General features: G+C 40.5%; 1 protein-coding gene across 4 annotated transcripts in view; it reads right to left on the bottom strand.

Annotated features, from left to right (window-relative positions):
• The window catches only part of PAX3 (paired box 3), a 95,797-nt gene that overhangs the window by 30,396 nt on the left and 39,641 nt on the right, over nt 1–25,760 (bottom strand). For all 4 annotated transcript variants that reach the window (XM_032637549.1, XM_032637551.1, XM_032637550.1 and 1 more), the window contains exon 5: nt 1,049–1,254. In XM_032637549.1, coding sequence (XP_032493440.1) covers nt 1,049–1,254 — 206 coding nt within the window. The remainder of the gene's footprint in view (nt 1–1,048; nt 1,255–25,760) is intronic.

Raw genomic sequence — 25,760 nt, 5'->3', positions numbered from 1 at the left:
TCCAGAGGGTTCAGAACACTTCTGAGTTGAAAATTTAAAATGTTCTTTAAATAATATAGTTACTTGAAATGCTTCTAGACTTAAAGGAAGGGATTTTACCTTATATAACTTTGCACATCTTCATAATTGAAAGGCCCAAGGGAGGAAGTGTATGGAATCCAATTACCTCGATCACTTACCAGCTACATGACTTTGGGTAGCTACTTAAATAGTCTGAGTCTCAGTTTCCTCATCTATAAATTGGGGATATTAATAGCACCAACCTAGGGTTTTAATGGTGAGTAAATGAATTGATTCTTATAAAGCATTTAGAACAGTGCCTGGCACAGAGTAACCACTCAAAATTTTGCTATTATCTATGTACCACCCCCAAAGTCTATACAGTGCTTGGTACATAACAAGGATTCCTGAAATGATGCATAAATAATGTGAATTGACACCCTTCTCTGTGATATATCTGATATAATTACATTCTCCTCATAATGACAACCAAAGTCTAAAATAAGAATGTATACTTTCATAAATACAAAAAAAAATACTAAGAATACAAAGAAAGCTAATTAAATGGATCACAGTTTTAAATCTATACATATAAAACACTTGTATCAACTAATGTGATAGAAAAGAAGCCAAATATAGCCATCACATCAATAAATTTAATTGGACTTATCAACCTATTAAGAGGAAAAGGAAAACTTTCTGACTGGTTAGCAAAGTAATATGTTGCTGTATACCACAGACACACCTTGGGGGAGATGGCGGGGCAGGGGGCAAGGGGCAAGGGGGGTTGTTGGCAGGAGGTGCTTGGACCAAGCACATGCAATAAAATGGAAGCGGAGGTCACGATGTCGTTATCACGACACGGCGAGATACGAAGGGAAGAAATGAGAGAGAAAGGAAGAACTTTATAAAGTGAGAGGCTGCCATTCACAATGAAGGACTATTCCTGACATATTTATTTTCTTGGTCTGAAATATGCCCTAGAGAAGAAGACACTCTTGTTTCCTGTGTGGGTTTAAGCAGGACGGGGATGTTTGGACGTCAGTACCTGTACTCGGGCCTCGGTGAGCTTTGCCCTCTGGGCCAGTTCCTCCCTAGTGTAAATATCAGGATAGTGAGTTCTTTCAAAAGCCCGTTCCAGTTCTTCAAGCTGCTCTGCTGTGAAAGTGGTTCGGCTCCTGCGCTGTTTCCTCTTGAGCGGTAAATCTGGTTCAGAGTCGATGTCAGAGCCTTCATCTGATTGGGGTGCCGAGGCTAAAAGCACAGGAGAAAAAAAGTGATCAAATGTGAAACAAAAAACAAGTCTGGGGAGTTCACTGGTGGCTGAGCGGTGAGGATTCAGCACTGTCACTGCCATGGCCCGGGTTCGATACCTGGTCAAGGAACTGAGATCCCACAAGCTTCTTGGAGCACCAAAATATGAAAGAAAAAAAAAACCAGTCTGACCAAGCTATAATGATTCAAATCCTAGTATGAAGTACATTCCCAATGTCCTCCCACTGACACAAAGCCCCTCCTTGCAGTATTACATTATTAAATGGTATTTGATCTCTTCCCCTATCCCATCTCCAAGGCCCCCAGGCAGAAATAATTGCTCTCTGCACCTGTCATTCTAAGCCCATTACGAACTCTTAGAAAGCAGAGACAGGCCTTACTCCATTTTTCTGGCCCATGTCCTTAGCCTTTAATGGGTACTCCGTTCTTGTCTAATAAATGAATCACATTTAATTTGGTTCCTGATCAATCTTCACCAGCCTTTAGACCAGGAAAAAATTTGTTAAAAAGTGATTTTTTTAAATTAATATTCCGAAACTGACTTCGTATCTAAAAAGGCAATAATCGTAAACTAGTACAGGACTCCTATTAATTTGTAGACTGTACCGCTCCTATAAGAAACACCGTGTTAAATTTACTCTCTCATTGCCAGATATTAGGAAATGCTTTAAGGAGTGTTTAGATATTGTTAATGCAAATGTCAAGAACAGACTCAGGAAGAAGCAGGCATAGTCTACCAAACTGTTTCTAAACAGAAGTTCAGAGTCTGGGTCTGATAGGCAGCTGCTTAGGACCGCTGCCTAGTTTGAGAAGCGCAGTGCCAAATAAAAACGCAGGACCCCCGTGTTCACAAGTTATCACGAATTTCAAGATGGCAACTACAGAGCATAAAACTAAGCACAGGGCCTTCTGCACATGGGGCCCTGAGCGACTGCATAGGCCACACGTCCCTGAAGCCAGCCTTGCTACAGGCCCCCTCCTCACCAAAGTTCGAATTTGCCTGTAGGAGCACGCATCAAGGAAGGAGACCTTCCAGTTTTAGTATGCAGGCGCCCAAGAAACCGGAGGAGGAGTTGGGAAATTAAGTAGAAATTTGCATTAATAATGCAATTTAGCGTCTGTGAGTTGTGACAGCAGAGTACCTGTTGGCCAATAGCAGGTTCTTCAGCTTGAGGATGCACCAGACATAGGGCTCTCGGTAGGAGAGCAGCCCCCTCCCAGAGGCCTGGACCTCAGGACAGTGGCAGAGGTTGTCAGAGGGCTACCAGGCCACAGACTCTTGAGTGTAGCGTGGGAGCCAGAGCACCCTTGCCCCTGAACACATGCAAATGCGCTCAAAACTTCCCAAATAACTGGAGGATCCTCTGGGGAAGAGGCTGAGGTGTGCTGTCAGCAAATGAGGAGAGAAAGCCAGAAAATTGTGGATGACTAATGTCAACATCAAGGTAACTCATTTGCACCCTCAGGCTGGTAGAACCTGGGGAAATGCCGGAAGTGCTAGAAGCAATCCTAAAATGAAGTATCTCCTATACTACTAATTCTCTTTTCTCTTAAGCTCAAACTTAATTCTGCCCTATAGAAATTTAAAATTTCATTTTACTTCAGTATAAATTATAAGCTGCCCCAAAAGGTACACGTCCAAAATAACCCACAAATATAATTTTAAGTTTTCTAATATTTTAGTACTTCTACATTTTATTCACATTCAAATACTGTGAAATTAAGAGTGAATTAATAATATATATGACAAATCAAAGAAAACTAATACTGGCACATAAAAGCAAAAGGGAATTATAATATGTAATGCTCTACTGTATGTTAGCCATTATGCTTGGTTTTTCAATTGTTATCTAATTTAATGTAAAATGGTCTAATTTAATATAAATCTTATTTTAGGAAATTTTGGTATTAACTGAAAGAAAGAAAAATAGACTTTAAGTATGCTAACACTTTACAGGAGTATTAACATGCTAAGAAATATGTCGTTCATTGCATTATAAACTTCAAAAGCAGCCAATACAACTTACATGTGTATACCTTTAATAAATGTGAACCAAATTAAAAGAACAATAATTTGTGCCTAATTGTAGGGCAGCGGTTCTCAAACCTCTGGAGCATCAGAATCCCCGGAAAAACCTATGAAAAACCAGATGGCTGTCCCCTCTTCTTATTCCATACGTCTGGGGTGGGCTCTGAGAATTCACATTTTTAACACATTCCCTGGGGATTGACGCTGATGTTACTGATCCTGGACAGACACTTTGAGAGCCCTCTCTGCAGAACATTTCAGATTAATTATTCACTTCCCCCTCAAAATTCCCAAGTATATAAAATATTTTCTGCCACAATTTATCCAAAAAATTGCTCCCACCTGTATTTTTTTCAGTTATAAATAATATACTCCCCAAGAAACAGATTACTCATTCCCCTAAGAAGAAAATAAATTTTTATAAAATGTTTTCCTTCCATGCTTCCAGTTTCTGTTGCCCTGACTTTTCTGTCTAAAGTGAATTCAGGTGAAAAACTCAACAGTATTTAAGAACTGACCAAAATCTCTCCTCTGCCTGTGAGAACCTTAAATCTTTGCTTGCACCTTCTCTTACTATGATCCCATTAGGATAATAGTATGTGGAAATTTTCATGTTTCCTTTGGGAGTCTCTGGGGCTAGTAAATCCTCCCAAGTAAATATGATGTGCCATGCACTGTCAGGTCAATTAATCAAAATCATCGCTGGTTTCTGGAGAAAGAGGGCTGCTTAGATGTACAAGTACCAACCAGAGTTAATTCTGAGGGTGAAGACGACTGTTTCACCTTAACAATTAACATCCCCCAGAATAGAAGCTCTATGAGCTCAAGACCCTTCCTTTGCCTTGTTCATTGCTAGAATTACTGCTGGAACATAATAGGTGCTCAATAAATACATGCTGAATGAATAGAAGTACAGGAGAAAAATTAAGTTTTGAACCAAAACTCACTTTTCTGTCACCATTTTACATCTTTAAAATGGAAATTCTGCTCTTTTGAGTCACCCAACTACCATTTATAGATGGGCTTTGGGGCGGGGGTTGTGAGTCCTTGAAAATTACTTGGAAATTCTTGCAAGTACTTGCATGCCTGAATTTTTCTAGGGAATAATTACCAATTTTTTCAAAGAGGACTGTGATTTTTAAAAAAAAGATGAAGAACCACCAACAGTCAGTGATAAACAAGACTCAAGACTATCTGAGTTCAATAGCACAGCCTTTACCACCAAAAATAAATTTTTCTTTAACAAGCTAGCAAATTACTACTTTTATTCCTAGACTGTTTATTCAAAAGCAATCCAAAGGTTCCATCTAACTAGGAAAAACTCCAAATAGCATCATTTTAAAGACACTGAGGAAACGATTTGCCTGATTTTTCTGCTAGAAAATTATCTGAACCAACTGATCATTTTTGACACGATGAAGCCACAACCTTACAAGTCAATTCTAACTTTTCCCCATCTGTAAACTCCAAAAGGATGTGGGCTTTAAAAAATGTTCAGTCAGCAACCCTAGATTAATCTACCAGCTAGGAAATACTAGCTCTTTCTAAAGATGGAAACACTACCATTTTTTATACTACTCAATAGAATTAAAATGTTTTTTGTGGTTTTTTTAAATTTATTTTAATTTTGGCTGCGTTGGGTCTTCATTGCCGCGTGCAGGCTTTCTCTAGTTGCGGTGAGCAGGGTCTAGTCTTTGTTGCAGTGCACAGGCTTCTCATTGCGGTGGCTTCTCTTGTTGCGGAGCACGTGCTCTAGGCAGGTGGGCTTCAGTAGTTGTGGCTCACAGGCTCTAGAGCGCAGGCTCAGTAGTTGTGGCGTACGGGCTTAGTTGCTCTGCGGCATGTGGGATCTTCCCGGACCAGGGCTCGAACCTGTGTTCCCTGCATTGGCAGGTGGATTCTTAACCACTGGACCACCAAGGAAGCCCTAAAATGTATTATTTACACAGAACATGGTTCACAATAATGTCCTAAATTTGAATCATTCAGTTTTTACCAAAAACAAGTCTAAAACTTAAATCCCATTTTAATAGCACAAATTAAATCAATCCGTTGAAGTTCTATTTTACATATTTAACTTTACTCAAGATACTGGAACAAATTCGATACTAGATACCAAGTATCTAATCTTGCTAAATATTTCAGCAAAGTAAAAACAAGGCCTTTCTTTCAGACAGCTTGACAGAAAGAAATTTTTTTTTCCTGTGAATAATATTTAAGCTATGACTTGAAAACTACAAGCAGTGTTAGCAAGACAGTTATTTAAATGTTAATAAATTGCCAGGATATAGCAACTAGATTAAATATAATTTCTTCAGTCTATTTATACTGTCTGGCCTTAATTTTTTTTTTTTTTTTTTTTCGGTACGCGGTCCTCTCACTGTTGTGGCCTCTCCCGCTGTGGAGCACAGTCCCTGGACGCACAGGCTCAGCGGCCATGGCTCACGGGCCCAGCCGCTCCACGGCACGTGGGGTCTTCCCGGACCGGGGCACGAACCCGTGTCTCCTGCATCGGCAGGCGGACTCTCAACCACTGCGCCATCAGGGAAGCCCTGGCCTTAATATTAGAGGGAGACTTTCATACATTTAAGTTGCTCAGTCACATTCTACACCTGCCTTCACAAAGTTTGCTTTACTGTTCTTTAGAGATATTGTCCCCTAATTTGAAATTCCAGAATAGTTCTCATAAGAAAATCCATATCAATACATAATACATGGTCCTTTAAGTGGAGATTTTGTTGTTTTAATTGCATAAAAATTCTCAGATTTTATCCTAATCCCTATTCTTATCAGACTTTGAAAGTTTTGACTCTATTACCAAAACCCCTTCACAATCCATTCTCTGACTTACACATTTGTTTAACTCAATGTCACCAATGAACCTGGAGCAAACCTTCCCGAGAGGTGGAGAATTTCTCTCCTTTCCTTACGTAACCACACAAAAACCCGTGAAGTAAATACTCACCCCAGAAAAAGGAAAGATTCAGAGAGGTTATTCAGGTCACACAACTTGGAAACTGGGATTTGACCCAGGTTTATGGGACTTCAGAGAACTCTCTCTCATCTAGCCTGGAGTGTTCTAAATAGGTGTTGAGTTTCTTTATCACACACACACATACACACACACACACACACACACAAACAGTCCCCTTTTGAAGAGGAATACCGGAAACACACCAAAACAGGAATCCCAATGTAAATCATTTAGCTGATTGCCACTACTATTCTTACTTGTCCCAAATTTTCACAACTTCTTAGAACCAAATGAAATTGACAGAAATACAACAGTTTAATCAACATTATATGCCAAATCAACTTCCCAGTTGAATTTAATTCAACAAATATTTATCGAATTCTTTATATATTCAAAGTATAGATGTTCAACAACAATAAAGCACTAAGAAATGGATCAATTTTCCAAGATATTGAATGAATTTAAGAAATTAAAGCAGTCAGTCTGACCATGTGCAGTCTCCATTAATAATCATCACAGACGCTCAGTTCTAAGATCCAGGGTCAATAGGGAAAATACTACAGTTCACAAGCAGTTGAACTGATCACTCTGTTTATACATCTTTATTAAAGTCTTCTTTTTTGATATTAAAGGCACCTTAGTGAAAGGATATCAAGAGCTCTATAGTAACATCAAATTCTTTTTAGGCAAAAGCGTAGGAATAAAAACTTGAAATCTGTTGGGATATTCACAAGTTATTCAGCAGAAACCTCAGCGTGATCACTGGGAAAATGTCACCTCTCACCCAGGTGCCTGAGTGTTTCAACTCTGTGCTTTAGTCTTAATTTTAAAAGAAGCTCATTTCTTCTTTTTCTATGTTAAGCTAATTCTAGGTCTTAGGAGCAAAATTTTTAGTTATCCCAATCATCTCACATTAACTCCCCAAATCAACCTTGGGAAAATGGACATTTTCTGCTTAAAGAAAAAAAAAAAAAAGATCAAGCATAGGCAACAATCATACCCCATAGGATTACAAATTCTTCTTTCGGAAACAAATCAAACTGGGAGGAGAAGGCAGAAGTATTACCACCAGCGGACCAACCATGAAGTTTAATTAAAGAAGGAATTACAGAATTAGAGAGTATGTCTTTGTCCGTTAACCCCTTGTGACCTCTTCTATAGCCTCAGGAAATATTTCATCCTACTTAATGCTATTATACATGAGATCTTACCTCAATTTTATAGGGATTTAGTCACGTGGAATTCTATAATTATTGGTTTCCAGACCAGTATAATTCAGAGATGGGAGACAGGCAAAAAATGGAGAACCAAAATCATTCACAAGCATGCATTTGGCACACTGTCTTTCTTCTCAGCAAGACTTTTCATTTGAATAATTAAAGAATCAAAACATGACAACCATTTAAACTCTGTGTTTTCCCCAGATATAACACAATGCAATTTACAGACGCGGGAGGAGGTGGGGGGAATCTCTCTCTGCAGGTTTTGAGGCTGAACTTCCTTGGTCAACTGTCATTTATTCTAAGACAGCCTCAGACCAAATCAGATGGTCGTCCCATCTGTACTAACCTTTCCGAGCAAAACCTGTCAGCGTCGGCACTCAAAGCTATGTTTCACCGATGAAAGAACAAGATAAAAATAAAAATCGTGCCTAAGAGCCCCACGAGGTGGTTTCACCCTGTGTCAGACAGCATGAAGGTATTTCAGAAGTATATCCCATGAGGTCTTTAACGGGTCAACTTGAAGTTGGATGTACTTACTTGGCTAATTGTAGAATGTCTCCTGTGTTTGTGAGTTTTACCATTCAACACGAAGGGGACAATGGGACAACTAACTGTTTTCTGATCTGAAATAGCCCTTTTACACTGAGAGAGATGTGAATGACCTCTCTCGTGTTTACTCGGGTGAAAATCAGGAAGAGTCTGATATTCCCTCACAGACCCAGAGTAAATGACAAATGACACTTTCCCTTTGTGATCTTTGGGATTTTTGTTGACTTATTTGGAGGCTTTTGTTGGATCCCAAGAAATGGCCTGTGGCCGAGGCCTATTCTACCGATTTCCACGCTCCATCTGTGGAATCCATCAATGGAGCGTTTACCCTCATTCAGGGCTCTGACACCTGCCTGGCAGGGAGCAGCAGACACAAAGAAAGCTGGAGTGGATGAGAAAGGGGAGGTTGGGTGTTTTTTTTTTTCCAGAGGAGGGAGGAGGGGGAGGTTGAAATGGAAGCACAGTAGGGGTTTAGGGGTTAATCCAAGCCAGTTGAGAGACTTCAGCACCTGGAAGCTTCTCTGCCACATTAATTCACAAGCTAAGAAGTAATCGGCAACATTATTTTTTTTAATGTTTTTAAATTGTATATACGTCAAGAGAAGGAAAAAAGAAGAGACCCCGCTGAAAGGAACAAACCAAAGATTTACAACAAAATCCTAAAGTAGATCTAGAAAGCGTGTGTGACCTAACAAACTCAAGCTATCTAATGAACTTTCCAGAATTCCTAACTCAGAACTAGGTTTTGAGTAATTGTGACCATGATCGTTGATAAACTAGGAGAGATAGTTTATAACCTGATCAGTGGCCTCTTGGCGGGTGTGGGGGGGGGGGGGGGTGGGTGGTGGTCAGGGGGGTCTTGTTTTGCTTTTATTGCCTCTACAACTTCTCCCCCAATTTGCCAGCCCAAAAATCTTCAGCAAGTGCAAAAAAAAAAAAAAAAAAAGCAGGACAGTGTATGGCAAGAATATTCTGAGCTCTCTCTCGGAAAGGTTCTTTTAAGAACTCTAAATCTAATTAAGACCCTCCAGCCATTCACCTACTCTCGTTCCCGCCCAGCAGTCCCCATCTGGGGGCTGCAGAAATGTAACGCCGGTCCCCTCCCCTCTGACCCAAGCCCTTCCCTCGGAAGCCGCCTTCTCACAGCACGGGGTCATTAGAAGGAAAATAAGCTCCTGCCAGGTTGGTGCTAATCAAAATAGCGCAAATAAACCCTGACACTCAACAACTCCCTGAGTCCCTGCTGCCCTGGGAGGAGAGTACAGATTGGTTATGAATATGGCCGGCCGCGGGGGCAGTCCAGGAGGGCCGCGTGTGCTCCAGGGCCCTAGAGTGACTTGAAATGCACAACATGGACCATTGGGTGTTTATTTAAGATAAGGGCTGACAAGCAGAGGCTGGCTGAACGGCCAAGCTGCCTCCGAGGCAATGAGCTGCGTGGCCCTAAAGACCCCGGATCTTGCGGTTCTAATAACATTGAATTTCAGGTGCGTGTTGGATCTCTATCCACGTTACACTGAGGAAATGTAATCCGGTGGAGTTCCCTCCTAACAGCCACTACCTGACCATTAGTCACTTAAAAGGCCTCCTTTGTAACAACACAGCTAGAAAGAAAGGCTATTTCTCCTTCACTTATTGCAGCCCCACTAGTGATTATTTTTAGTAGCTGTATTCGTTGATGTGTTTAAGTAAAAACATGTTTGTGCCCTTTCTTTTCCCCGACACAAGCAACATGTTGCTTAAAGGAGCCACAAAATCCCAACCAAACTGCTGTTTCAGCACCTCCTTCCAAAGGCATAAAGTGAAGAAGGAATCATTACTACTTTGGGGGACCCTGACAGTGACCCAGATTAACCCAGTGGCTTCTTAAACCCTTTATTTTGAGATTTACGTGTGTGTAACAAGAATCCTTTTAACGAAATGAATCTCATCAAGCAAAGATGAAGCCACACTTCCCTACCTGACCCCTGCAAATGATTTCTACTCACAAATACTGGTTTTAAATGGCTTTTTGAAACTTCGTGGTAACCACCACCAGCGTGTTTCAAAGAGAAAAAAAGAGGAAAGCCCCAAGAAAATGTGTTGCTATTCAATTAGGAAAGCTGATCAGTTAACTAATTAGTCAGCTAACAGCATTCTAAGAATAGTCTCCCCTGATAAGAACTTTCCTCCCTCAAGAGCTTAAAAGTCAGTCATAATTAAAATGAAGAGCCAGAGCTCTCTCTGTGCTAAAGTCTCCATGTCTCTAAAAGCAGTAAGCTAGGTTTTGGTTTACTGGGATTGGATTGCAGGGAGCAAAGAAAGGTAATTTGCACACTGAAGGGGAACAGGAAAACAGTAGTTCTTGTGAAAGGAAAAGGGCCAAGTGACTTTTATTTACAATTGCCAAGAGAGAGGCCATTATTGACCATATGTGCTACAATTGCCCTCTTATCACGGGCTGGCCATCATGTCCTTTGGGAGCTGTTAATGAACTGGGTAATTGAGCTGCTGACATGTGTTACCAAAACAAAACAATAGGAAGAAGAGACAAATGAACATTTTATTTGCCAATCAGAGTAGGTTCAGCTTTTCAGGGAGCTGCAGCTAAGTAACTGACTGAATACATAAAACAGTGCATTGAAAGCAAGCAGATGCAGACACAATAATAGTTAACTGACAGCTTATGGCCCATCTGTGCTTAACATTTTGTTAGAGAAATTACTTGACTTGCTAAAGAGACAAGTCATACATCTGCCCCAAGTGCTGCATTATAAGAGATAAATCATCAGCTAAACTGTTTCATGACAATGAAAATGACAATGCTTATTAACAGTTATGCTGGGATATTTTGTCAGCACAGCTTGACACAGTTATTACTTACTAAAAATGTGACAACTCATAGATATTCAATGGAATTGAGTTAGGAAAGAAAATCAGGACACAGCAAACAATTTGAAAGAACAATAGGCATTTTTAATCTCTCAGGATTAAATATGCATTTCTAAGATGTTATGAATGAAAAGAACAAATCCATGAAATAGAACATAAGATCATGTTCCATATAGTAATTATATATCTTTCTTCCATTTACACCTTATTTATGCACAACTGTAGAATATTGGAAATGCTCTCGCTCTGGGTTGCTTACCACTAATATCACCAATGATATCAGTCTAAGAAATAATTGTGGCTAGCCATTTTACTTTCCCAAACATACCTTCTTTTCCTCCTTTGGGAAAATATTTCTCTAACAGGGAAAGAAAAACCATGTTGCAAAACACCCACTTTATGAGGAGATTTAGCTTATGTTTTTGTTACTGCATCTGAATTGATACCATATTTTTTGGTCCAAGTGTTGTTCATCCACTGCCATGTAGAACAACTTAATTTTGAAATCATTTTTATGTAAACTGGTTAACTAGAGGCAGAACATGGATCTCTCAAAGCCCTTCTTGTGATAGTTCCTTCAACGTTCTGGCAAAATCACCTCCATAATAGTAATAATGATATAAGAAAAGCTGCTCTTCACTGATTTACTGACAGCTTACTATAGCCAACCACTGCTTCCAGCGTTCTTTATGTGCATTTTCTTTCATCGTTACCAAAACCCTATTGGAGCATTGTCATCCCCATTTTACAGATGAGAAAAAATGAGGTCTCAAGAGTAATGTAACCTACCTGATCAATGAAAACTAAGAGAGGCTACCCAAATATAAGATCAATGAGTAACATTGTTATTTGAGGAACAGGTCGGTTAAACCATTGATGTGGGTTTAAAAAAAAGGTCAGTATCGTCACATTTTTCTTCCAAGTCACAGTCAACCCTATAAATCCGTTGCGAAAACATGACCATAAAAGGTGAGTGATATTTTCCATGGTGGTTGGTGTATGTGAAATTATGTTACATACAGTTACTAAGAAAGAATTCTGGCTATGAAACTCAAACCTTAACTATATTTACAGAGCTTTAAATAAGACACAGTTGACAAAGAACCACCCTGCCTTTATTTTCCACTATCGAATATTTTTGCTATTGTGTGAATCAGTCATTTAAAAGTCAACAAATAAACTAAGGCCGAATATATAAAAGAGGTGACCAGTTACACAAAGAGCCTTTCAGCAGGTAGAAAACAAAAGATGCTTTTGCCACCCTTATGAAGACAAGATAACCCAAGACACACAAAACCTAAACAACTAAACTTTGTCAGGATTAGCATGACTTGGAGATGTTTGGAAAGGAGAAGAAAGGCAGATTAAAGAAGAAAGTTAAATACTACACTTTTTGTGCCAGAAACCAACCAAAGGAGTTAAGAAGATAAATGACTAAGAGACCTGAAATACCAAAGCAAAACATTTACAGAATTTCAGAATCAAAGGAAGCAACTTTTGGCCAGTCCCTTCATTTTGCAGTTGAAGGTCAGAAAGAGCAAGTAGGGTTGCCCCAAATCACACATCTTTCAGTAAACATTTACTGAGTGCCTACGATTTGGCTGGTATTTTCCTTGGCACCAGGCATGCAAATATGAATAATGTATGGCGCTTAAACTAAGAAAGTAAAACTCAAATCACCTAACTCCCTCTCCAGTGCTCTTCCCAGTGAATCAAAGTAAAGTATCACTATATACGGAAGATAATCCAGCCATGCCCTGCAGCAACAGGAAGATTAAGTGGTCTCTCAAGGCTGAAAAACCTAGATACATTATTTACTAAGTAACAGAGCCATAGATTCTGTGCGCCTGTGATCTTTAATACAGAGATCAAATTAATACATAAATGCTTTAACTGACACCTCCCATATGGTATTTCAAGATTGTTTCTTTGCTTTTCATTTTCTATTGGGTTCCAAAAGGAAGAAAAGAGGCAGTACGGGAAGCTTGTTTTGAAAATCCAAATCTTATCTGGGTCAATTATTGCTTGTTGGAAGATAGAAAGAGGTAATAACTGAACATAAATGAAAGAGGAAACTTTACCTGGAGGCAAAAGAGAAGGCTGAGCTTAATTCTCCCTGGCAAACGAATTAGTAGCAACATCAAGGTCATCATCAGAAATCACTCATGGGAGACCTACTGTGCAAGTAGTACTTTGCTAGAGGCCGGGAGGAAGGGGATAATGAAGAAGAGAGTGGGATTTCTCTCCTTCATCCTGCAGAGGTATGATGCTCAGACTTGGAAGGTTGGCTTCCAAATTAGTGTCATATCCCACCAGAGGACCCCAGGAGGAACTGGCAAACCAGTCGAGATGACTAAGCAGATAATGATAAATGATACGTCACTGTCCTTAGTTAGATAGGGATGGCTGATTTTTGAAATTTTGTTTTCTTCTCTTTGCATCTAAGCAACAGTCACCGTTGAATTCGGAAGAGATGATACCAAAGGTTTGGACAAACAAAGCAGTAAGCCATGGTAGAAGACCCCCAGCTCTAGAGACAAGCCGGTCTACTTCAAATGCCCACCTGGCCACTTCCTCTCTGATTTGGGGCAAGCTGCTTAACCCTCTGACTCAGTTCTTTCATTAGTAAAATGTGGTTTAAAACATATGCTTCAAAGACTGGTTTTAAGGAAAGAAGTGTTTGTGAAGCACAGAACAGCTCCTGATGTACAATATATCCTCCGAAAATGTAGCCCTCTGCATCCCTTCACCTTCATATTATCCAACCCCACCGGGCATGAAAAAAAAAAAAAAATACCATGATAAAAATGCTCTCTAAGTTCTAAGACTCAGAGAGAAAAACAACCACCAAAACTGAAGATGTATGTAGAATTTCCGGATTTTGCGAAATAAGAGCATTTTCCTGTCTCTCATCTGCTTCCTCTTCTGAAGATCCTGCCCATCATCAGCCAGTATATACATATCCACTTACAAAGGATATTCAGTTCTTGCTCCATTTCCAATCCCTTAAAAATCTAAAACGTAGCCCAGGATACTCTACTCCTCCTGGCCCAGGGCACGTGTCTGTGCTGTGGGATCAATGGTTATGGTAGCTATGAAAGTAAATAAATCCTGTGCTCCCAAATACCTCAAGACTTAAACGAGAAGGCTGAGCTTAACAAAAGTCAGGCAAACAGCCTAAAAGAATTTAAGTATACTTGACCTCTCCTTTATGCCAACATTCACTTCGATTTCCATGGGGAAGAACTTTGAGTATGTTTGCTTGGAGGCAAATTCTCATCTTCAATTTTGTCTACTGATATGAATCTATATAGGCAAAATGAAGCATAGTTTTGACCAATTCACTATCTTCTCATTTTGACTAGTGGCCACAACCAATGTGAATAGGTCAGGTACCCAACTCTAGAAAAAAAAAAAAAAAAAAAAAATCAAGAACTCCTTCAAAAGCAGGCTTCTATGTGAATTGTTGGGCAATTGCCTTTCCTCTCCACATTAGCTTTCCAGGAACTATCTTGCAGAGCTGGAAGGAAATGAATAAGGAAGTTTTAGGTAGGAGAGAGTAAGGGAGGGGAGGACAGAAGAGGAAAGAGCAGAAGAGAAGAGGGTCAACTTTCCTTCCTCATGAAGAAGAGTAATAACACAATAAGTGATTTCAGAGTTAGTGGGTTGACCCCAGGCACTCCTTTCTCTAAAAGGCTCTGATGACAATCTTGTTGAGTTAGGAATGCCTGCTCGGACAGAATGAGGAGGGCAGAGGGTAAGGGTCTGAAAATGTGTCCTGATCTTCGGCAGCTTTGAATAAATTAAGGACCCTCCTGGATGCTGACCAAATGTAGTCCTACTCATCCTTCCCACCCACACCAGCCAGTAATTTTAACTGGAAATCACCCCATCAATATGTAAGGATAATGCCAGCATTTAAAGACTATGTTGCCAATTTAGTTCAAAGTGAAGCCCTACTCTTCGTCACCCAATTGTAAGTTTATTCCTAAGAAGAGTTTCTTGGACAAAATACATTTCTTATTTTGTTGTGGATTTTTAATTTTACATTATAAAGGTAAATTACATTATAAAATAAAATTGGAGCAGTGTCTAAAATTAGAGATCAGATTGTATAAACGGATGGGTGGACGGATGCATAGATGGATGGATAGATGGATGCATGAATGTGTAGATGGATCAAGAGAGAGATATAGATTGGCCAATCTCCTTTACCGTTTTTCTTTCCATTCTTTTGTTCCATGTATATTATTAACGAAATATAAGTTTTTAATAAAAACCCTCTCTTGGGCTTCCCTGGTGGTGCAGTGGTTGAGAGTCCGGCTGCCAATGCAGGGGACACGGGTTCGTGCCCCGGTCCGGGAAGATCCCACGTGCCGCGGAGCAGTTGGCCCGTGAGCCATGGCCGCTGAACCTGCGTGTCCGGAGCCTGTACTCCGCAACGGGAGAGGCCACAACAGTGAGAGGCCCGTGTACCGGAAAAAAAACAACAACAAAAAAAACCCCTCTCTTGATTAGCTACACAATCAAAAAGTAAATAAATTTTTTTCCTCCAGCAAGTATTCAAATGAATTTGTTGTTTTAAGAATAACAACAAAATTGTTTGGTTGGTAGTATTGTTGATATGTAAAAATTTCACTTGAGTTCTGAGGTTATGTAGGGTGCTTCCAATTTGCTCATCGAAACTTGTAGATACATTTGAATGTACAAATATAAGCATTTGCCCATGAGGACCGAGATAAATGACGTGTAGTCACACTGCGTTCACATGTGAATGCAGTTATTCAATTCATTCAAACAAGCACTGAAGCCACTGTCATACCTCTCTCTCTCCACTCTCACAGTAAATAAGCCACAGTTTTAAGAAAGCTTGTCAAAGGCCTGAGTCATCAGAGGTGGTTGTCCTTGCTGACCGCTCCTCCCAAATCCTCATCCCCATTTCCAACCATGATGCAATTGAGTAAGAGGGGGCCCTTAAAATGCTGTCTTCTTCCTGGTAGAAGAAGCCAGAGCAGGATCAGTGTGTGAATGTCTGAGCATAAGATGGGCATAAAGAGAGACAGTGGCTAGAAAAGAAAACCAACAGGAGAAAACCAACTGAAACAGGAAGATGAGGTTCCAGGTAACTAACAATGTAAATTGCAGGGGAAAAATTAGGAATATTGTTTAAAATATTTTTTCCACTATTTGCTAGAGATGTTCATGTTTTGTATTAAATGCGCTGCTTAGCACAGAATTTTAAAAGCTGGAAATTACTTTAAAAATCATCATGATTTACCTTACTGATAAAAAAATAATAACTGAGTCTCAAATGAATGAAATGGTACCTCTATCATCATCTGGCTTGTTAGTGACAGAGTTAAATCTCAAACCTAGGTCTTCAAATTCTAAATTATGGTTCCTTTCTCTGTATCACACTATCAACTCATAATTTTCTGTGGATCTGTGGGTGAAGTGACTTCTATTTTCTGATCAACTATGGTAGGTAGAAAACTTCTCCCAGATGCACTGAATCCAAAAATTAATGAAATGAGATGAAGCACTTTGGGCTCAAACTGGGCTCAGATGGAAAAAAACATCTAGCATCTCAACAATTATATGTACATTTAACCATTATATGATTCTGCTTTTTTCTGATTATTAAAGTTCTTTACCTCATTATATCTTTGTAACAATTCTGTGAGTTAGAAATTAGTATCCTTGTTTTTCAAATGAAGTTGATACTCAGAGGGTTTAAAAGGACTTGCCCAAAGTCTCAGCAAGCCAATAAGCTTCCAGAATTAAGGAGATAATCACCAATCTTCACTCTAAAATGCATTGGAATGATTTCTAGATCATCTATTTCTTAGTATCATTCACAAATTTCTTTGCTCAAGTAACATGTATATTCAAATACCAAGCACTAACAACCAATTTTTATAAGAAACAATGGCTAATATATTCCTGAATAAATCAGCTTCAAAATGTAGAAAACTATTAATGAACATGTACACGAATATCTACAAAGAGTTCACCAAGTGGAGTTTAAAGTTTTCATTGGACTGAAACAAATCCACTTCCCAGAATCCCTTGTGCTTACCAAAATGGACCAAGGATTGGTCATATCTTGACTTTGCCACCTTAACCACTGTCTGTTCTACCACCTTTCTGCCCATCTTTACACAATGTCAGGTCTCAAAACCCAGTTCCACAAAACCTTCCCTGAACCTCCCAATCCTAAATACCCCTCCTTTCTCTGTACTGCAGGAGCACTTCATCTTTTCCATTCCATCGACACTTTTCCTTCCTAACTGAACTATTGACTAAACTTTCAGGTCAACTCTTTACCACACATTTCTCTGACCACTTCCTCGAATGTGTATAAATTTAGTTGTATGTCCCAGTGGTGCCTTTTCATTTAAAGGGTCAAGCAGTCAGAGGTCAGCAAACCAACTAGTAAGTTTATACAGACAAATCTAACAAATGCAAACACCGCCTTACGAAGAGCAGGTTTTGAGGGAACTCGGTTCTTTGCTTGCCAGTTGAGTAGTTGTGCAAGTGAGAAATGAGAGGCCATTTGAAGGGAAACTGCTTTGTGTGTCAAAGTTCAATGGTTATTTAGACTGCCCTGATGCTGAGGAATTCACAAAAGAAGAGAAATTGACAGATGGTGTCATGGCTTTATCACAAAATAAGGAAAGAATAATTAAGAGAAGCATGGAGACCACTCTATCTCAATTGTTCACAGAATTCCAGTTAATTTTGGAGGCATCCAAAGGCCAGAAATAAAGAGACTCTTTCTTGGCTTCAGTGGTTACCAGTGAGAGAAAGTATATGAACGTGTTTTGTAAACTGTAACATTCATGTAACATATGTATTTTTGTCTTCGTCATTACCACCATATCATCGTTATTATTGTAATAGATAACACAGCACCAAACTTTATTAGCCAACATTAAATTAAAGAGGCATTATATTAAGCCTTTCACTTTCTACAGAAAATAAAAAATATGAGTGTATGAGGTTCTTTTCTGATAGCTTACGACATCTGCCCTTCTTTTTCTCAAATATCCTGATTTTTTTTAATACAGGAAGACAACAGCAATGTCATTCCTGTCTCAGCTTCATGCCCCTTTCCCTGACAAAAATCTTTCCTTTCACAATGTCTTCTTCAGTCTTAGGCCTTAGGGAAGATTTCCTCTCAAATCCCAGAATTCGACATATCTCCCAACAAAGGTGTTTTTCTTTTCCCCTTCCGAAAAGGTTTAAGTAAGTCCCAGCCCGCAAATACAGAGCCAGAAACAGATCCAGGCTTTGTGGGGTGTGAAGCTTTTACAATTTGGGGGGGACAGAGTTCTTTAAAAATAACCCACAAAACTAGCTTATTTTTGCCTATTTTACAAAATCACATGACCATGTGACACATTTTGAGGGCCCTTTGCAAGGATTTGGAAGGACTCCTCGCCACTAAGGGCTCTGAAGTTAGCTTCACTGTAAATCCACTTTTGCTCATAAACCTCTGGTAAAAGCAGAGAGGCCCTAAGTGCAGTGCACAAGAGAAGGACACTTTTTCTACATCCACACTTCTTGCCATGAACATAGTGTAAACATCCCTAAACAACAGCAATGAAGCCCAGTTTACCCCCCAAATAGCAGGGACAGACAAGTCAATCAATACTCATGATTGTAAACTTCTTTCATGGGGACATGGGGTTTCTTCCTCAATTCCAGTGAAATCAGCCTTCAGGGGCAGCCACTTCATCAGCCTGTGAGCAAAGCCCATTCTATAAACTATAACAGAGCCATACGGTCATGGATATTACAGAGAACCTCATGATAAGTACAGAAAGCCATTTTGCTTTGTTTTCAAACCTTAAAGAAACGTCTTGGGAATCTGGGGCATGTCCTGGGTAGGGATCTCATGAGGCTGCTGATACCCTCATGAAATCACCACCATGAGTGCGGTTCTTCCGTGTGCTTATTCCTTACACTCATTAGCCTCAAAGGGAATGCAATTCAAATGACTCGTGAATTATTATTTAAATATTTTTTCTGCAATGAATATGTGTTACTTTTATAGTAATGGAAATAGTTCCAGTATCATTGAGAGGTAACCCAAAAAAACTTGGGTATTTTTATGAGAATTTGCAAACAACCTTGAGCCAATTCAATATTTTAACCAGCACGTGAAATCTTTTGGTACCTAAAAGGTGACACTACTAGCACCCTCTTAAACTTGAAAAAACTCAGAAAAATAATCATAAACACAACTAAAAATTCTATGCATGTTAATTAATATTGTCACATCTTGCATGGGAAATGTTGGCACCACAGAAACTGGAAAAAATTATTATGATAAGAAAGAGGGAGGACTTCCCTACTGGTTCAGTGGTTAAGACTACACGCTTCCACTGCAGGGGGTGTGGGTCTGATCCCTGCTTGGGGAACTAAGATCCCACATGCTGCACGGTGCGGTCCAAAAATAGAAAAAATTTAAAATTTTTTTTAAAAAGAAAGAGGTACTTGCACCAGATTTAGGCCAGATATAATACTCTAGAAATTGAAGTGGAAGAAATGAGGCTATTACAAAGTTACAAGGAAAAAAGCTGGTTGGCTGTTTCAGACACAAGTGCCTTATAATTTCACTTAAATATTACCTTGCATTCTTCTTTAATTGCATCTGAAGATATGGCTTCATTCTCACCTGAGGTTTCTGAATTCTTAATATGTTATAGGACCTCACACAGTTTTACCCCAAATAACTCATTCAAGACTAAATTTCTTTATATTTCTTCACTTTAGATCAAGCACTAATTTTCACTGACCTCAGTAGTTCTAATACATTACCATCTGAGAAAGATTTCTTAAAGATGAAATTTTGCCAAGACTCCACGAAATTGAAAATGCACTTTGCATTTAAAGGACCATCTATCCCATCACTTCAGTTGTCTACTAGAAGTGTTCCACTTTGAGGGTATAACCAGTCTCGGATGAATGAGGAAGGACTGTCAACACCCCATCACATGCTTTGCAACAGAACCAGATGTTGCCAACAGAACTCTAATAATGGGAATCTCCACAAACATAGATGTGGCAATAGGAGATAAAATAATACTTCCAAATTGGAGATGTAATGGTCTATAGCAGGGGTCAGCCAAACACGACCTACTACCTTACCTGTCTTTGCATGCCCTGTGATCTAAGGATGGTTTTTACATCCTTAAAGAGTTGAAAAAAATTAAAAGGAGAAAAACATCAATGCATGAAAACTAAATGAAATATTGGTGTCCATAAATAAAGTTTATTGGAACATAGCCATGCCTATTCATTTATCTATGGCCACAGGCTACAAAGGAGTAGTTGTGACAGAGACCAGTGGTCCACAAAACCAAAAATATTCACTATACAGTCCTTTATAGAAAAAGGTCTATACGATAGTACCTGGTCTATACAATAACCAACATCTTATGGGTACTTATTACGCACCAGGTACCATGTCAAACATTTTTACTTGCTTCTGTTCATCTAATCTGCAAATTAACACTATTCCCCATTTTATGGATGAAAAAACTGAGGCACAGAAAGAGTTACTTAACTAGTACGAAGTGGAAGTAGATTTGACATAATAACTTTCTCAGGTAGATGCTTGTGTTTATGAATTCTGTGCCAAATTTCATCCTCACATTCCCTGTCACCCCCAAAGCCCACCACCACTTGCATCACCCAGGGGTAGGCAAAATATAAAACACAAACTCTCATCTTTCCCTAGCATGATGCAAGTCCCAATCCCTCTGCAGTATGCATGGAGGGATGCCTTATCCTATCTCCAGGGATGAATGAAGCCAGAGTTGTGGGGGATTTTTTCCCGCGAGGACCCATGTCCCTGTAATGTTACTCAGCTTTACAGAACAAGTGCCAAACTTCATTCATGAATTAATCACACCCAAGAACCAAAGTTATTACTCAGTTCACAAGCAGATAGAGAACCAGGAAACTCTTTTAATTGATCAACTTTCCCAGATGGTTTGAAGTCTTGCACCTATGGTTACTTTAGCTTAATGTTGACCTTGGCTTTGACTTCAGACTATTGGATTGTCTTGGATCTCCACATGAACTCAGTGACCTCTGACGCAAGCCACTAGCTACACCCACAGAAATGCTAGAACCATAGTTGTCACCTGACTCCCCACTCCTATGTCCCGATGCCCCATACACAACTGGCATCCTTTTTATCTAAGTGGCCACCACCGGGGCAGCAAATTTACCTATTTGGTAAACAAGGAAGCTAGAGGCAGCACACACACACACACAAAAGAACTGGTATTTTACTCCCAGGATTCTATTCTCAACCCAGCCCTTCAGCTGGGCAAACAGTTGCCTACATTGTATTCACCATCTGTTAAGGGGTAATAAGAATCTATAGGCGGGGCTTCCCTGGTGGCGCAGTGGTTGAGAGTCCGCCTGCCGATGCAGGGGACGCGGGTTCGTGCCCCGGTCCGGGAAGATCCCACATGCCGCGGAGCGGCTAGGCCCGTGAGCCATGGCCGCTGAGCCTGCGCGTCCGGAGCCTGTGCTCCGCAACGGGAGAGGCCACGGCAGCGAGAGGCCCGCGTACGGCCAAAAAAAAAAAAAAAAAAGTATCCATAGGTGATGGTAAGGAACAGATTTACAGGAGCACGAATAGACTTTGAAAAATGTGGAGAACTGCAGAAACGTAAAATAAAAGTAAGTTATAGTTTTGAAGTATAAAATATGTATCCTCATTTGACATTAGTATGCTAACTTTCTCAAACACTGAAGACATTCTAGGGTGTGACTCAGAATCCAAAACTTCATGCCAGCCAAGACCCTATTTATACGAGTAACCCTAGATGATGCACCACCAGAAACAGCAATAAAACAAGTTGTCAAAGATATAACCAGAGTCCAGATAACAGGACATAACCTATACCATACATATGTTTAGAAATACGTTTTCTTTTCCAGGAAAAAAAAAAAGGGATCAAAGTTTTTAATAACCGCATCACAAAATTTTTCTCTAATTCCTCATTTATTTCTTCACCAAATGTTTATTTAGTGCCTACTCTACGTCCAGGTCTGTGCAAAGCAGTACACGCAAAAGGGTGAACAGAACAGAGCTCACACTTTAACAAATATCAAATTAAAAAAACATCTGACATCCAGTCTCCAGGAAATGCCAATTGCAAAGGTTTTTTTTCTTAATGCATAGTTTCACTTTAAGTTTTCAGTCAGACATATTAGATGGTTTACCAGATAATAGTTGGACTTCTAATCCCATTTTGTGTTCAGTGGATATATTATTTGCCTGCGGGGCGGGTAGTGGTGGGGAGCTGTCACAGTCTTTTTTCACTTTACATGTTGTCAGTGTTTTCTCACCTTACATTTAGATTGTCTTTGTTGTACTGAAATATGTTTGTCTGCTCTGACATGCTTCCTCCTGCCATAAGCATTGTCCAATGCTTCAGACACATATGGTTGCTCTGAAGGTCTGAAAGTCAGGGTCTCTTAGATACCCAGAAAAACCTTTGGAAATCTGGGTTTCCCAGAGTCTCTGAGTATTATTTTATCACAAAGTCATCTCTGAGACCCATCTCAGGGTCTGCCCCTAAACTGATGTCTCCATCAAGGCCATGATTATTTAGGATGCAAGAAAGTATCATCGCTGCCTGAGACCACTTGAAGATCTCTGAGATTTTTTTTCATATTATTTTCATATCACTTTACAGTGCAAGCATGTCAAACATCTCAGTTAATATCAACCTGCATTTATCATAAACCCTCATGTACTTAAGATTTACTATTAAACTTTCTATTCTCAACTCAGTCAGTTGGACGAGTTGCAACTCATCCAACTGAAGAGAAATAGAGATTTTGTTTTGTTCAGTAGCCAAACTCATTTACAGATTTCACTGGGGAAAGAGGGAATGTGTAGTCTTCAAAAACATGAGTCATGGGATCTGATTTTAATACTGAAAATGAGTGAGGCAGTCCCACTCTTGAGGTTTTGTGATAGGAAATGTCTGCCCTGCCTAAATATGGTCACAGTCTCAAGGAGATGGGGGGAGGAGCAGCAGGACCTCCTAGCTGGAGAGGCCTCATCAGGTGGTGAAGTTAGCGCCACTATTACACGGGGATATCATGCAAATCATCCACCAGCATCCACATCAGAATCACCTGCGGTGTTTGTTAAAAATGATGATTGCTGAGCTCCACTCCAGATCTGCAAAGTCGAAATCACTTGAAGATGATCCCAGAAACATTCTCTTATGCAAGAAGCCCAGAAATTAATGGTAGTAATACCTACACTTATCTAGCACTTACCATGTCAGTCAAAGTTCTGAGAATTTTTTGCATACTAATTCAGGTTCTCTATGTATGACTCTTAGGTTCTGTGAAGTTGGACCACTGGGCTAGATTTCGGAGTAAGATGCACGCGGAGTCAAATCCTAGATCTGCCGTTTTTTCAGCAGTGTGGCTGCCGGCGGGTTATTAAACCTCCCCCAACCCCAGGGAACTCATGTTCAAAACAGGGATAATAATTCCTATTTTGCATGGTGTTGTGACGATGGCATTTCTTATACACATAAAGCACCCCACAGAAGCGCTCTAGAACTCTCCGCCGAGAGGTGACGCAGGGCGCACTGTCTTCCAGGGGGCGCTCAAGTGCCCTTAAGGAAAAGTCCACCCTTGAGCACTAATGACAAACCCGGTAGCATTCTTTACTCGCAGTTGTGAGATCCTCCCTTGAGAATGAGGAGCTCCTTCCCTATGGCTTGTGCCGGACCCTGTCCTTGGAAGCCTCAGAGCCCCTGGACTCTTTTCTTTCTTCCGGGATCGGGAGTGTGCGGTAATCAATCACATTCCAGGGGGGCAAACAGAGTGGAGACAGAGCTCTTAAGCGTTTTCAGAGTTTCCACGAAGGACTTTCTCTGCTCACAGAAAACCATTCTTTCCCTCCGACCAGCCCCGAGGACCCGAGGACTGTGCTCACCATCGCCTGGAAGATGCCTTGATCCGAGCAGGACCTCCTCTCGGCCGCTAATACCATCCCTCCCTCTCAGAGCCCCCTGCGGTCCCTCCTTGATCCCTCGGGCTCACACCGAGGCAGGCACTTCCTGATCTTTACCTCCCCCTCTCCACTCCCACCGAGACAATCCCCCAGGTACAAAGACCCCCTAACCTCCTCCAGGCCCTCGGCCCGGGAGACTCGGAAACTGCGCTTTGATTTCTCTACTGCAAGGAATTAGCTTTTCTTTACTAGTAGCCTGGAAGTCTCATTTTCTCATGAATACAAAATTAAATATTGTATGTAACGGCGATGTTTAAACGAATCATCTTTTAAATTTTCTTTTCCAAAAATTCAGAAAGTGAATACCAATACGGTATCCTTAATGTTATGCCTCAACTACGCAACTTGTTTCAGGGAACGGTAACCTGACTCCATCTCGGAAAGCAGGCGTCGAATTTGATGTATTGGTTCTCCTCTCCATTTTGAAATTTTACGCTGTCCCTAGACCGACACTACTTCTAAAGGTATTAAACTTCAGCTCAGCCTGCATCAGGGAAGTGGACCCTGCAATTCTGAGACAGTTTTGCTTAATAAGGCAAATTGGAGACAGTAAATATAACTATTAATAGTTATAATATGCTGTAGAGCCTGCTGGTAAAATCAGGAAAATATTCACAGAATGGGCACACACAGACACACCATGCCATAGGCTCTTTTTTTGTGAGGAAAAACTACTAAATGAGAAAAAAAAAAAAAAACCCAAACTGTCTACATTTTGCTTCAATGTCTCCGCGTGCCGTCCATTAACAGGGACACAAAAAATATTTGCTGACTAAAGGGCTCAGCACTTTTAGGCCTCAGATAATATCTAATTCCTCACACTCTTTGCCTGACTATTGAAGTTATGACGTCATGGTAATTCAAGGTGTATATTGTTTTCCTTTGCTTTTAACTTATACAGCTAAACAGCCGATTAATAATAGACTTTCACGTTTTAAGCATTAGCAATATGCTCGAACAAGTATTTTTCCGCAGGTACCAGAAAAATTAAAACCAGCACAGCTTGTGAATTTTTTTAAATTATTATTGGAGGTTTTATCACCCTAATTATAGAGACTTCTTAACGACTTCCCCTGGGAAACTGTTTTCCAGACATTGTTTCAAAAACATCCTTCCATTTGTGTAGAAAAAATATTAACTACCGGTCTCGGTTCATCTTTTTGAATGCTGATCAGAATGCCTGCAGTCACTGGTCCAAATGCCCTCCCGCAATATTTTCCTAAAACAAACAACGAGGGATGCTGGAGAGTGGAGGGCCATTTGCATCTGAGAGCAGCGCAGACTTCGGGGCCTGCTGAGGCTTTTGTGTCCACGGGGTCTCCCCGCGTCGCCCGACCGCCGCTGCTGACCGCGTCCCCGTCCGGTCCTGGCTCGGAGTCCCCGCACCACCACCACCACGGCCGGCCGGGCAACGTCCAGGCGGGCCGGGCAACGTCCAGGCGGGGGACAGAAGGGGCTTTGTAACGGTATGGACGGCAAACCCTTCTGGGGAAAAGGGAAGAAAAAAAGAACCGCTTCAAGGAAGAGGAATATTCGAGAGACAACCTTCCATCCTAAAACCAACGTGATTTTCTGGAGTGCTCTCAAGAACATTTCTATTTCATGCTGAATCAAATTAGGACTAATTCATATCACACCATCCAATTTGCGGGGGGACGGGGGCCGGTTGAGGGGATGGGGGCGGGGGAGGGCGAGGGGAGAACTATAGTGGTGGAAAGAACAGTATATCTATCTGCCCCTTACTCTGAACTTAGAAAAGGCGTCTGTGTA

This window comes from Phocoena sinus, chromosome 7, assembly GCF_008692025.1.
Source record: "Phocoena sinus isolate mPhoSin1 chromosome 7, mPhoSin1.pri, whole genome shotgun sequence".
In the NCBI taxonomy this organism is placed as follows: Eukaryota; Metazoa; Chordata; class Mammalia; order Artiodactyla; family Phocoenidae; genus Phocoena; species Phocoena sinus.
The sequence above is the reverse complement of the archived record's forward strand: the minus strand, read 5'-3'. Positions and strand labels throughout refer to the sequence as shown.